Raw genomic sequence first — 15,159 nt, 5'->3', positions numbered from 1 at the left:
TCATACTAAAAGTTATTTCAAACAACTTAAAAAACATTGCCTTTGGAGTCTGAAACTGCACTTTGCTCCTTATAAGAGAGTGGGAGACAGCAGTTACAAAACTAGGATCTCTACCTGTTGCTTGCATTCTTCTCTGCTCAGTGAGGAACATAAATCTGGGCTGTAGGAGTGAACAAAGTACACATTTATCTGGCATTCCTTTCATAGTTTGGCTGCTCTCACAACCTTCAATTTGAGCATTCTTCTGCCTCCCATACAAAATAACTGAAGGGCTCACTTACTAAGGGCTAAACTCCTCTGGAGACTTTGATCAGATTTTGTCAGTCAGATTTTATCAGATTTTGCCATGCAACACCCCACAACAGCTCGAGATTTGTAGGAACCAAAATCTCATCCACTATAGCTAGAATGTAAAATCGGATCAGTTAAAGTCGGATGGTATAGTTTGTTCATGCACCTACATCCTAAAGTCAATATATTTTAAGGGGAAAAAAAGTCGGTTAGACACCATCTGATTTTATCTTGTTGGATGAAGTTGCAGCATGTTGCGTTCCTATCGGACAGTTGTGTCACATTGAATGGAAATATTTCCATGTACTATACACATCAGAATTTTGTAACAGTCCCATTATATTTTGACCCGCGCAACTGCATCCAATTTGTAAGATGTGTTTTGTCAATTTGATACCACCCTACAAAATCTCCTGTGGAGTTTAGCCCTAACAGTGGGCACAATGCAAAGGTATATTGCAATAGTATTCCAAATAGCCCCAGGGTTAATTATATGTACGCAACATTCCAAGGAGGCCCCATAGAATAGGGATTTATTAAAATTCAGCGGAAACTTGCATCAACGTTTGCTTTCTGTACCGTGCATGTGCTCAGTTTCAGTCTGGAACAAAGTGGCACCCTGGGCCGGTGCATGTTTTTAAGATGAGGAACGCCAGGCCAGAGTAGCAGCTAAGCGACTAGAACCACTGGCTAATGCCTTTTCTTCTCCTTTAATTAGCAATGCCACCCCCTCACCTAGGGTTGCCACCTCTTCTGGAAAAAAATACCGGCCTTCCTATATTCTTGCCATTTTTTCCTATTAATAACATTGGCATCAAGCATCATTTTTACCGGCCAGGTGGCAACCCTACCCTCACCTGGTCAGGATGCAGGAAAGCAGAGAAAGCAGTAAGCACCTGTTTTAATGGGTTACAGCAAATCAGTGGCATTAGGAACAAAGGCCCCCCAATTAATATTAAATCCCTTAATTAGGGGTGCCATCTTTTTTTGGAAAAAAATAAAAACATTCCTGTATTTTTGTACCCCCACAGCAAAGTAATTTGAGGGGCCCCCAGACTCTCCATAGCTTGTCCTCTTTTAGCAATATATATTAAAATTACTAATTAATTAGGCCTCATGGGGCCCCTATACCTACTGGGCCCCCTGCAGCCACAGGGTCTGCTTCCTCTGTCACATTGCACCATTTTTGTAAATTATACCAAAGTAGGGTTGCCATCTGTAAGGCCTGTTCGGGTCTGAACTTTCTGTTCGGTTTTTAGCCTTATGAAACACGAACAATAATCTGGCCAATACTGTACATGAAAAGCATTTAAATACTAAGATACTCACATCTCTTATTATTACAGATACAAAAAAAGCAAATCAATCAATAAAGGACGTTTTTTTCTAAATTAGCATTGCTGTATTTCAGAGCTTTCTGGATAACTGATTTCTGTATAATAGATAGATTTCATACCTGTAATTAAAGTATTACAAGCAGAATATAGGGTTGCCACCTGTGTGGATTTGAACTGGGCATCAACAGTTTAAAACATTGGATAGAAATCCAGCCAGCTGCATCTAAGTGATGCAATAACCTTGCCCTGGTGTCAGAACCAACATCATTGTGCCCACCTGACCTCTGATGTCATCATGCCTGTTCCTACATCACTGCCTCACCCCGATGTTATTTGCCCTGCCCCCATGTTCAGGTTTAGCCATCAGCAAAGGCAGCAACCCTATACCAATGAGAAATGCAACCCCCCCATATTTCCCTTCCTATACAGAAAACAACCTTCCCAAGCATGGGCGTCCTCATATAGGGGCAAGGGGGGGGGGCACTGCCCCCCCACTGGACTTGTACTCCATGCCTATCTTGCCCATGTGCATCTATTCTCTAGGGAGAAGGCTCATACCCCAGAACACGATCATCAGTGTCAGACTGGGACACCAGGGGCCCACCCAAAAACCTTAGACCGGGGGCCCACTCTCAGAACTATTATTCATCCTCTCCTCGCTCAACCGCTATTCTCCTAGTCTCTTTTCTTTACATTATTTAATGTTTAGCAGCATGAGGGCCCACTGACACCTGGGCCCACCGGGAGTTTTCCTGGTATCCCAGAGGGCCAGTCGATACTGACTCTAGGTAATTACACCTGGTGGAAACATTTTTATTATCATACCTCCTTTGTGTTGTGTGTGAAAATGTTATGTGCTGCTCAGACACCATATGACTTTAAGTATTTATAAAACGTAAATGATACACTTTGTCCCAACTCACTGCAATGTTGCTTCATTCAGTAACTGCTTAGACATCCGACTATGCTGCACAATAAAAACCGCCTAAATAGTATCACAAAAATTTGTATATTTCTTTTTTTTTTAAAAGGTATTGTGTTGAGTTACAAACATGAAGTATAATGTGCAGCACTTTTGAGTAGTTAGGGGCCCCTGAAATGGTGCATTTTGGTGAAGAGAAATACCATAAAACTGTCATCTTGGACATTCCTCTGGGCTTACCAGAACTCTGCTGTAATATGTAAGTGTATAGAATCCCATTTGGTGTACTTATCTAGATGTGCCAGAAAGAATCCAAGTACAAGTATCTCATTCCAGTGCTCTGACATACACACAATAGGCTTAACTTGTTCGAAAGTGTAGCCACATTATCAATAGATATCACTTGCAAACAGAGATCAGAGCTAATGTACTATTCCATGTTCTGAAATAAATACCACAAGCAGTGATGTTGGTTCCCTTTACTACTTGTAAAAATTTCATGATATTGAATATTTTAAGGTACTTACATTTAGGGGCAGATGTATGAAGGGTCGAATATCGAGGGTTAATTAACCCTCGATATTCGACTAGGAACTAAAATCGTTCGACTTCGAATATCGAAGTCGAACGATTTAGCGCAAATCCTGCGATCGAAGGATTACTCGTTCGATCGAACGATTAAATCCTTCGAATCGAACGATTCGAAGGATTTTAATACAACGATCGAAGGAATATCCTTCGATCAACAAATCTCAGGCAAGCCTATGGGGACCTTCCCCATAGGCTAACATTGAGTTCGGTAGCTTTTAGCTGCCGAAGTAGGGGGTCGAAGTTTTTCTTAAAGAGACAGTACTTCGACTATCGAATGGTCGAATATTCGAACGATTTTTAGTTTGAATCGTTCGATTCGAAGTCGAAGTAGTAGTCGAAGGTCGAAGTAGCCCATTCGATGGTCGAAGTAGCCCAAAAAACACTTTGAAATTCGAAGTTTTTTAAATTCGAATCCTTCACTCGAGCTTTGTAAATGTGCCCCTTAATTTCAGATAATTTGTTTCTCTCCTAGGGCTGTATTGAAGTCCGATACCACCCTAGGCACCTGACCTAAACACGCCACCTACACTGTGCGCATGACATCACTTCCGCAAACCAATTGCCTGCATGATCCCTTTATCTATAATACCCTCATTCATACTGTATGTCTAAACTGATGGTCTTGCCGTCATTTAACTACCCACAGTCTCAGTATTACCCTGTTGCTTTATCAGCTTTTTACAGAGGGAATTGTGTAATGCACTTTTAGCTTGTATAACCTTCCTCCATCCATATAGTACAACTAGCTATGTTCAACCCTGTGTTCATTCCAGGAGTCTGATTCTCAACATCTGTTTCATAAAACCTCTATAGATTATACCTTCTTACACTAATAAATGGGTGTGATAAAGGCTGGGCAGTGTCTATATAAATATTCCACCTAATCCAGCTGCAACCCAGTATAACTTGCCTTTGTTATCATATACTGAAAGAGGCTAAATTCCAGGGAATTTTAGACAACAAAGGTAAAAGAACAGGAGATGATGATTCTAAAACAGAATTTGGTTGCATATCTGCATGTAACTGGTTTTCTCTCTAAATATTCAATTTCCATGGCTTCCTTAAACCAACACAGACCATCAAGGCCCTTCTAAACTGTGGGGCTGGCCCTTTTCCAAAGGCCCAAAGGGAAGAGTTGTCCAAAGGCCAGTTAGGGTGAGATTTGGGAAGGATGTTTATTGGCTCTCAGTATTACATAGGTTCCTACAAGTCCTATGGAGGATAGTAGGACTGACACAGCAGTTATATGTTGTTTCTGTTTCATTGCTAGGAACCAAGGAGAAACATAACCAATGCAACCATTTCCTGCTCTATAAGAGCCTTATTCTAACTTCTCTCCCTCCCCCTCTATATGTTATCCCTGCCAAATCCCCAGCCCAATACCACAATAAAGATACACACAATGACTTTGTGGTTAATCTGTGTAATCCACAGCTTTATTAATAATTAAATAAAATGCGCTTTTTGATCGCAAGGAAGGCAAAAAACCTCTGAAAAGCGAATTTCTTTCACTAGAGGGAAAAATTCCTTCCTGACCCCTTAAAGGCAATCGGATTTGCTCCCACGATCAATGTGCCACATTGAATCAAGGGAAGCGGCGGGGGGGGGAATATAGTATGGTAAGGGACTGTGGTGAAAGGATGAGAAAGAGAATGGAATATGGCAGCATAAACATGGGCACATTTAAGCCGCACGATGAATGCTGCATTCTTTTCCATTCCATTGGACCCTGGGCAGCCTGCTGACCCCCGGCATTTGCAGTCTGAGGGATGGAATATAAAGGAATGCAGGGTCTACCAAGTGGCTTAAAGGAGTTCCTGTGTATAACACCATATTTTGGATAAAGGGGAGGAACCACTGGTGGAACTGCGGTGGCTGAAAACACCGCTGGTGAAAGTGCAGTGGATGAAAGGGGGCATCACTGGTGGAATTGAGATGCCCCATACTTACTGCTGTTTCCTGAGGATGTGGTGCCTAGACTGAGGTGCATCGGTATTTGGTACCGAGGAAACTGCTGGTGGTGCTGGTATCATGTGCCATTTGTGAGGACCATCTGTAAAACCAAACAAGATAACTCAGACTATGTATTTTTTTACCTTAGCAAGTGATATCCCTGTAAAATCCTTATACGGGTATGGGACATGTTATCCAGAATGCTTTGGACCTGGGGTTTTCTGGATAACGGATCTTTCTTTAATTTGGATCTTCATAACTCAAGTCTACTAGAAAGTCATGTAAACATTAAATAAACCCAATAGGATGGTTTGCTTCCAATAACTATATCTTAGTTTGAATCAAGTACATGAAACTGTTTTATTATTACATAGAAAAAGGAAATCATCCAAAAATTGGATTCGTTGAATAAAATGAAGTCTATGGGAGATGGACTTTCCGTAATTCGGAGCTTCTTGGATAACGGGTTTCCGGATAACGGATCCCACACCTGGATCACATTAAGCACAAATCAGGTGATTAAGCAACATTAAATGATTGACCAAGTGTGGGAAAGAAAAGGATGGATTATATACTGCACCTGAATATCTCTCATTGTTCTTAATCAGTATGGCCTTGTTGATCTTCTCTACGTCTTTGTAGAGGTGTTTCAGGTGGGCCTTGATGTATCTGTAGTCCTGCCAGAACTCGTTCTTAAGGTGTAATTTCCACCATTTTGTAATCTTCACACAGTCCTTGGCCATCCACAGATCGTAGAGTGCAGTCCTGATGTCATAGGTGATTTTGTCCCTGATGCACTCGAGATAAGGGCCCGAGAGTGGATCCTCAAAATCCCTGCTCTCAAAGATGTCCAGATCAGACGAGATCCACCGTGAGTGCTAGAAAAATGTAAGAAGCAATAAAACATTGAGATCAGGGCACACACTATGCTAAACCCTGTGAAATTTCTGTTTCATTGTATTTACACAGAAGATATGCCATGTTTAGCATTGGGTTAGCCCCTCCTTTAACCCCTTGGATACCTTTCTCAGCAGTCAGAAAATAAAATGAAGAAATTAGCAGGGCCACCATCAGAACTCACTGGTCCCTGACTGGACTCTCCCATGCCCAATGAATGAAGGTCCTGCTGAGATTTCCTCTCTTAGCCCATCAGCTACAACTCTGCTACTGGTTCTGGCTTTGAATGCTGGGAATTGTAGTTTAGCAGTGGCTAGAGAGATACAGTTATGGGATCACTGAGGCAGAGAATAGTATTCTGTTGGGAATATGTTATTTGACTTTGCTCTTTTGCAGATCTTTATGTTTGAATTGGAATAGTTTTCTTGTTTTAAATGTTCTACCTCCCTAGCAACCAGGCAGAGGCTTAAATAGACATAGAAAGGCATAATATCCCTTGAAGCTTGCTCCCTATGCCATGCACCCTAACCCCTCACCATCCCAACCCCCACCCCCCAGCTCCGTCACCGGATTTCCAATGGAAACCCATGGCAGAGGCTGAGGAATCTTTTTTTTTTAATATAAAAAATAAATTTATAGGTAGTGATGGGCGAATTTGCGCCGTTTCGCTTCGCCGAAAAATTCGTGAATTTCGCGCGAAATTCGCAAAACGGCGAAAAATTCGCGAAACGGCCCGTTTTAAGAAAAAAAAAAATTTTGACGCCGGCTAATTTTTTCGGCGAATTTTCGCGGGCGTTTCGCCAATTTATTTGCTGGACGCGAATCGCGCAAATTCGCGCCTGGCGAATAAATTCGCCCATCACTATTTATAGGCACCCGAGGGCCGCCCCCCAAAACCTGCCGCCTTAGGCACAGGCCCTCGAGTGCCTTAATATAAATACGCCCCTGTCCTCTCCAAGAGGCAGTTTCTGGAAACCGCAGATATTTTGTATGTACAATACTGTAGCAGGTGCTGAGGAAGGCATCCACCTTCTAATTAAATCTCTCTCTCTCACACACACAATCCCTCTCTCACACACACACTCCCTCTCTCGTACACACACACTCTCACACACACTCCCTCTCACACACACACACTCTCTCACACACACACTCCCTCTCTCATACACACACACTCTCACACATACACACACACACTCTCTCACACACACTCCCTCTCACACACATACACACACACTCTCTCACACACACTCCCTCTCTCACACACACCCACACACACTCTCACACACACACTCCCTCTCACACACACTCCCTCTCACACACACACTCCCTCTCTTACACACACACTCTCTCACACACACTCTCTCTCACACACTTCATAATAGAGGTTTTTTTCTTGCCATATGTGAAAAATGGACCAGAAAAATGGTGTAAAGTCAGTGAAATGTATTATGCATTAAATATTGGTGGGACCACAAAAAGTTGTATAACTTAAGTTTGAAATACTTAAAATGAGGGTATGTAAAATGAAGGCATCACTGTATGTATCTAGTTGTAACTAGAACTCTAGAGGGAATAACAATCTACAAACCTCTGGTTAGTAATTTTGTTAAGAAAGTAGAAAATACCAAGTGTTGTCCTGGCAAGATAAGGAGTTTGTGTCACTAATAGAATGGCAATGCTATACACGTGCAACAGTTGCTACTACTATATATTTATAGAAAAGCTGTTTGGAAACCAAAATGTGGGTTCAAGTTATTTGTGTAATACATACCTCCCAACATTTTGGTAGCAAAAAGAGGGACAAAAAATGTTTTCGACACATAGAATAGCAATTTTTTGACTACGCCCCTTTCTGTGGCCACACCTCCTAATTACCATGTTCATTTTACAAAATTTGGCAGGTTATGAAAGTTTGAAAATATTTCTTCTTACCTAAACTGTTTTTTTTTTGTCTCAAATTTGTTACAAAGTATCTTATTTGCACCTGTTAGCTATTCTGTGCTCTGCTAAAAGCCAATTAAGGGGGAATTTGCGCCAGCGTTGCCTTCGCCGCACTTCGCCAAGCGTAGATTCTCCTGGGTTGCACAAATTCACGAAGATCCGAAGTTGCACACAAGCTACTGATCGATTGTGAAGTTGCGCTAGCGGTTCGAAGTTACGCTACCTATCGGAAATTTGCATACGGCGTGCAATTAAAGTACAATGGCCATATATGCAGCAGCAAACACACTACACTACACAAGGCCAGGGAATCTTATTAAATGCCCTAATGTTCTAATGCCCTACACATGTGCCCACAGTATAGTTTAGGTGCCATATGTTATCAAATATAGGGGGGAAGGAAGGTACACTAAAAGAAATATTCGCTCTTTTTTCAGCCTATCACCCTTAAAAAAGTAAAAGACACCAGCGTTTTGTGGGACTTTTTGGGAGCAATCCCTATCTACTTTATTGCACTTCGCCTGGTCTGAGGTGGTGAAGTAAAGTCTGGCACCAGAGGTAACGTTCAGTAAAATGCGCAAGTTAGTGAATTAGCGTAGTTACGTCCCTTTGCCAGAGCGCAACTTTGCCTGGCGTAAGGGTGCGAAGTAGCGCCAGAGTAGGTCCACTTCACTAGTGAATTTACGCCATCGCCCGTTAGTAAATCGGCGAAGTAATGAAATGACGTCACGCTGTTGAATTTTTGCTAGCGTTAGCCACTTCGCCCTTTAGTAAATCTGCCCCTAAGTGAGAAACTTTGTTTCTTTTTCTGGCTGTTCAGTGCAGAGAAAATAGGGACTTTGCAGTACAAATGAGGGACTGCAGGTTGAGCTGTCAAAAGAGGGACTGTCCCTCCGAAAAAGGGACAGCTTGGAGATTTGAATATGTTCTTCCTTGCCCCCCCCCCCTCGAAAATTATCTGTGGACGTCCATGTTCCCAAGGAAACAGGTCTCATTACAGGCAACGTAAAATCTCCAAGCTGGATTTATTTCCTGATTCTTTTCCAGTTTGCAGTTATTTGGGTGGATATTAATAGGAGCTGTGTGATGCACGGTGTTGCCTGCTACAGACGCGCACTAATCCATGCCTAGGGGCTACGAGTACACTAGTACTTCCCTCCATCTGAACTTTTAGCGGCTCTTCTTACAGCTGAGCTTACGCAAAGAGCGCTGGCCGGCTGTAGCGGTGGAACCAACCCCACCAGTTACGTAGCCTCCGGAATTCCTATTCCAGGCTATTTACGCAGTGACGCGGTAGGAGCAGGGAGTTTCCGGAGGATTGGACTGTGTGAGTGCCGGGCGGTGCCGGTATAACGGATCCCCGCTGCTGGTATATCTAGGTGGGGTGGCTGCTTTGCGTCACGCAGCGGCTGAGGGATGTTAGTGCGCTGAGCGCAGGTTCCCCATAGCAGGTATGTATGGAAGGAGGGGATACGTTCTAGTGGGAAAGTCTACTCTCTTTATGGGGGTCGCTGAATGGATGAGCCTTGTGTACTAGTGAGTAACACAGACCTAAGTCTCCGGGACTATATACAGCAATGGGCATTAATCAGCACAGTGTATGGACCGAGATAGGATTACTGTTTGCTCTATTAATAGTCTGCACTAGTCTGGTTTATGTGCAGAAGCAGCTCATATCTGGGCGCATTATTACAGTAGCCTCTATACACCACTACTGTAATATATATTGTGTGTGACCCTTTATAAACACCTGTACTGGAATATATAATGTGGTTTGACCCTTTTAAATACCTGTACTGTAACATATATATATATATATATATATATATATATATATATTATATAGTATGTGACCCTTTATATACACCTGGGCAGTAATATGTACTGGGTAAGTAAACACACATTGTAGCTATGTATTGTGCAGATCTTTTTCTTTGTAATTTTTGGTTACTCTTTGAGAACCATTTGTGGGTCATATGTGCATATCTGTAGGTGTTGGTGAACTACAACTCTCAGATTCAGCCAGTGGCATAACTAGTTGTTACTGGGCCCCATAGCAAATTCAATTTAGGGCCCCAAAATATTTATAAGTTGGCCTATTTTACCAAGATATATTAAAATTGCTAATTAATTAGGGTCTCAATGGGCCCCCTACACTCCTGGGCCCCCCTGCAACCGCAGGGTCTGCTTCCTCTATAGTTACGCCCCTGGATTCAGCCATAGGTGTTCATGGGATGCTGGGAATTGTGCAGTTAGGGGGGTGTAGGATGGACTACCCTGATCCCAGTATTAGTATTCTGCAAGCTTCTATATTGTCTGGGCTGGATGGGCCTGAGCTAGATTGCAGAGCTGCAGTATCACTGGGCCGGTGCCAGCATCCTTACGGATCCTATGAGAATAGGTAGCAGGCTTCAGGAGTTTTATGCAGTCACTGCAAGCACAAGGCAGAGCAGAGTAGCTCCAGCAGTGTATTCACAAAGTGCGGGTAAGTGAATGAAATTCATGTTAGCTGAACTGTTTAAGGAAAACTATACCCCCAAAATAAATATTTAAGCAACAGATAGTTTATATCATATTAAGTGGCATATTAAATAATCTTATCAAACTGGTATATATATTTAAGTAAATATTGCCCGTTTACATCTCTTGCCTTGAACCCCCGTTTCGTGATGGTCTGTGTGCTGCCATAGAGATCACCTGACCAGAAATACTACAACTCTAAGGGAGTTATTTACTAAGCTCCGAATGCAAAAATCATGAAAAATTTCGTGATTTTTTTATTATAAAATCAGACTTTTGAAAAAAATCACAAATTTTTCAGAATTCATTAAACCTTGAGGATGGAAAAGTCTGAATCTGAAAATACGGCATCTCAGAGCTGTCGAGGTTGCATATAAGTCAAAGGGAGAAGTCCCTTAATGTGCGCCAGGTTTCGTGCAATACCCAGAAGTTTTTGGGTGAAAATTTCGAAAAAAATTATGAAAATCAGATGAAAAAATCTGAAAAAAAATCATGAAAATCGGATTTATTCCCGGTAAAATGTAATAATAAATAAGAGTAAAAAACCTGTGCGTATTTGATCGGAGTTTGTAGCAGAAAATATTGAGATAAATTTGGACTTTGATAAATAGCCCCCTAACTTTAACAGAGAAATGTGGAAGCAAAAGACACAACTCTGTCTGTTAATTGGCTCATGTGACCTAACTAGTATAGATTGTTTGCTATTGTATTTATGATTACCCAATGGCACATACTACTAAACAAGTATATTATTATGAAAATGGTTTATTTACATGAAGCAGGGTTTACACACAAGCTGTTTTATGCAATATATTTATATAGAGACCTACATTGTTTGAGGGGTATAGTTTTCCTTTAAGATTACATGGAAAGTCCAGTTTTCACACAGTATGCCCTTTCATAACCTGTTTGGTAAAACGTGGAAACATTGGGTGTGGGAGTAAAACAAACCATTTCCTCCAAATTCCATGTATTCATGTGAGATGAGCTTGCTCCATAACCATATAACACTCGCTTGCATTCAGGCTTCCTGCTTATCTGCAAAGAAAGGAAGGAGCTAAAAGGGTTCTAGCATGTAATTATTATTGATAATGTGTTCTAAAGCTTGGAAAGCTACAGTAAACAATTATTTGGCACTTAATTGTATTTCCAGCTTAACAAGATAAATGTAAGGTCTGTTTAAATGAATTTGCTTCTCTAATAATTGGGTGCACTAGGTACATAGAGGTGCTGCTCTCATTCACCCGCATGTGCAGTGTTTTGGCTCCAGCTGAAGTACAGCCTAGGGAGTGGGAGGGCAGGAATGTCTGTATTCTGTAGCCTCAGGGAATGCTTGTCTTGCTGGCACTTTCCAGTTGCTTCGTGCCTTTTTTAACTTCCCTACAGAGCAGGCATAGATGAGGTGCTTATATTTATTTCTGAAATGAATTCATTTTTTCTCAACTTCTCCCCCTTTTTCCCCCTTTTTCTCCATGCATAAATATCTGCTTCACCCTGACTCAGGATTACAGAGAGGATGGCATGGATTTAGGAAGTGATGCCTGTAGTCGCTCAAGTTCTGAGTCCAGCTCCAACAAAGTGACACCTTGTTCAGACTGTAAGTCCTCACCCAGTTTGGACCTGGCTGCTCTAGAGGATTATGAGGAGGAGGACTTTCTTGTGGACAAAGTGAGCGATGAGTGGGAAGATGAAGATGAGGAAGAAGAGATTGGTGCTGTGGATGGTTTTCCTAAGGACAACTGCTTTGCAAGGATAGGAACTGGAAGGAGTTTGGCAGAAGAGTTTGAGGATGTTAAAAGTGAGACTGTTTCTGCCTCCAACGGGAACCCTTCAATTAGGCACAAACTAAATGGGAACTTAGTTGTTGGGAGACCTCCAAGTAAAGGAAAGCACAGCCCCCCTAAACCACAGCAGAACGACTGCAGAGGAACTTTTGTGAATTCTTTTGGGAGTTCAGGCACCCTGATGGGGGAGGAACCACAGCTCCCCACAATGGACTGGGAGGCACTGGAAAAGCATCTGGCCGGCTTACAGTTCCAAGAGCAGGAAGCAAGGAACCAGAGGCAAACAAGGTCGAACTACACATCAGTAAGTTCCTTTTCTTTAATTATGCCTTTAAAATATCTGGAGGAACACAATATAACACATAAAAGACTTGGAGTAAATTATCAGATGTTATAAAATATAGTGAACAGTGTTTATTACTGGCAATATGCTGTACTACAGAAATCATTTTTTTCCAATTTGAATGATATGATGATGACGACGAGGATGATGATTTGATTTTCACATACAGTAATCCATTAGATAGACTACACCCTACATATTTGTTCTTACATGGTGTTTAGTCACGGACATAGCCGGAAAATGATAGGGCAGAGTACTGAAATTGACTCATCGTAATGGCTTGTAAATTAAAAAAAAATTAAAAAAAATGCAGTTCATTAAAAAAAATGCCCAGTTACTGTCCTTTATTGATCACTAAACTCCAGTTGAATTTTTCCGGCTAGGATGACATAGCTCTTAGAACCCATTATGAACTGCTCCTACTTAAGAAGATGCATTTTTTTTTACATGACATTTTACATGACATTACAATGACATTAGTGGGGTGGGCACTAATATACTGTGCCATGGTGTTTCTCTAATCCAGCAATTGCTACGGACTGAAGTCCCAGTTCCTGGCATCACTTAAAAGGGCGTGCTGTGTCCTGCATTGCTGTAGTATTAAATGGACTGATCAGCACTTGCTTTTATAAATGAGTGGTTTGGGAAACTCATTACAGTGATTTGGTTTGCGTTTCACATTGTTGGGAACTCTTAAAGGAATTGTTCAGTGTAAAAATAAAAACGAAATGTTTCTAATAGGGATGCACCGAATCCAGGATTCGGCGAGGATTCAGCCTTTTTCAGCAGGATTTGGATTTGCTTCGGATCCTTCTTCCCGGCCGGACCGAATTCCGAATCCTAATTTGCATATGCAAATGAGGGGAGGGAAATTGCGTGACTTTTTGTCACAAAACAAGGAAGTAAAAAATGTTTTCTCCCTTCCCACCCCTAATTTGCATATGCAAATTAGGTTTCGGATTTGGTTCGGTATTCGGCCGAATCTTTCGTGAAGGATTCGGGGGTTCAGCCGAATCCAAAATAGTGGATTTGGTGCATCCCTATTTTCTAATATACAGATGCAGCCACTTTGGTTTGTCTGTTTGACACAGAATAACTAAACACAGATATCCCATTTATCTCATTTAACACAGAAAACTGTGTCACAACATCCCATCTAATTAAAGCATTCACCATTGTGAACAATGGTGCTTTGGTATGCTAATGAAAAGGTTAAATGCATTAAATGAGTTAAGATGACTTTAGATAACCCAGTTTCTTCAATTAACCATGAGTCATGACGCATTTAACTCACAAATCCAAGTGGCTTCATCTGTAGTTAGTTAGCCAAAAATGTAATGGTTAAAGGCTGGAGTGACTGGATGTGTAACATAATAGCCAGAACACTACTTCCTGCTTTTCAGCTCTCTAGGCTTACGATGACTGGTTACCAGGCAGTAACCAATCAGAGACTTGAGGAGGGCCGCCATCAGGGGGGGACAAGTGTCCCGGGCATGAAGGGGGACCCGGCAGTGCTGCACTTTTGAAAGAGCCGGGCCCCCCTTCCGAGCACCGAAGATTTGCAGCCATTTTTGATTCTGAACAGCTGTAAATGCGGAAGTGCCGAACAGCCGAAGTCCCGAAGTGGCGAAAAGACCCGAAGACACAAAAACAGCCAAGTCCCGAAGCGGCGAAAAGACCCAAAGTCACGAAAGCGGCCCAAATTCACGAAAGGAGGCGAAGTTGAAGTCCTGAAGTCATGAGATGGGCTTGGTGCCAAGGTGGGTGGGGCCCGAAAATGTTGTTGTATGGGGCCCCGTGATTTCTAATGGCGGCCCTGGCCACATGGGTCATATCTGTTGCTTTTCAATCTAAGCTAAATGCTGAGGATCAATTGCAAACTCAATGAACAGTTATGTCCCTTTTGGCCCCCCTTCAAGTCGCTGACTAACTCAGAGTTATAGAACTGAAAAGCAGGAAGTAGTGTCCTGGATATTATGTTAGACATCCAGTCACTCCAGCCTTTATACATTACATTTTTGGCTAACTAACTATATTTGAAACATTTTTTATTTTGCACAGGCTATCTATTTACCCAGTTTTTGTTGTCTTCGTCCTAGTGGTTTTATATGGTCATGAAACTCCTCTGTAACTTATAATATCCTTATATTTGACAAGAGGGGGTACGTTATTCACTATATATTCTATGTTTACTGTATATTGTGAGTGGGTCCCTAAGCTCAGTAAGTGACAGCAGCACAGAGCATGTGCAGTGAATCAGCAGAAAAGAAGACGGGGGCTACTGGGGCATCTTTGGAGACACAGACCTTCCCTGCTAAAGGATGGGTACTTTGGGCTGGAACAGAAGGCCGAAACCTAATATACAACATTTCTACCCTACTTCTTTAGTTAACTTTAAAAAAATACATTCCAATTTTTGCTTACAGGAATGTCTGTACCAATTTAAAGACTTATGCTGTATTTACCTGGACTTTTAAAATGAAATCCTTGCAAACCTCCCTTCCTTGTAACCTAAATATCTTGAACACCAACATTGCACCTACTATGGCTGCTATGCTTGGTGTGGGCAAAAGATAC

At 41.8% G+C, this 15,159-nt stretch overlaps 1 protein-coding gene across 3 annotated transcripts in view; it reads left to right on the top strand.

Annotated features, from left to right (window-relative positions):
• Positions 1-15,159, top strand: part of schip1.S (schwannomin interacting protein 1 S homeolog) — a 212,173-nt gene that overhangs the window by 144,028 nt on the left and 52,986 nt on the right. For 2 of the 3 annotated variants that reach the window (XM_018264559.2, XM_018264561.2), the window contains one exon: positions 11,959-12,543. In XM_018264559.2, the coding sequence (XP_018120048.2) occupies positions 11,959-12,543 (585 nt within the window). Of the gene's footprint in view, positions 1-9,236; positions 9,387-11,958; positions 12,544-15,159 lie in introns of those variants that run through there. The other variant, XM_018264562.2, reaches the window with a different exon arrangement.

Source organism: Xenopus laevis, chromosome 5S (genome assembly GCF_017654675.1).
Source record: "Xenopus laevis strain J_2021 chromosome 5S, Xenopus_laevis_v10.1, whole genome shotgun sequence".
In the NCBI taxonomy this organism is placed as follows: domain Eukaryota; kingdom Metazoa; phylum Chordata; class Amphibia; order Anura; family Pipidae; genus Xenopus; species Xenopus laevis.
Note: the sequence above shows the minus strand (reverse complement) of the source record. Positions and strands in the feature narration are given on the sequence as shown.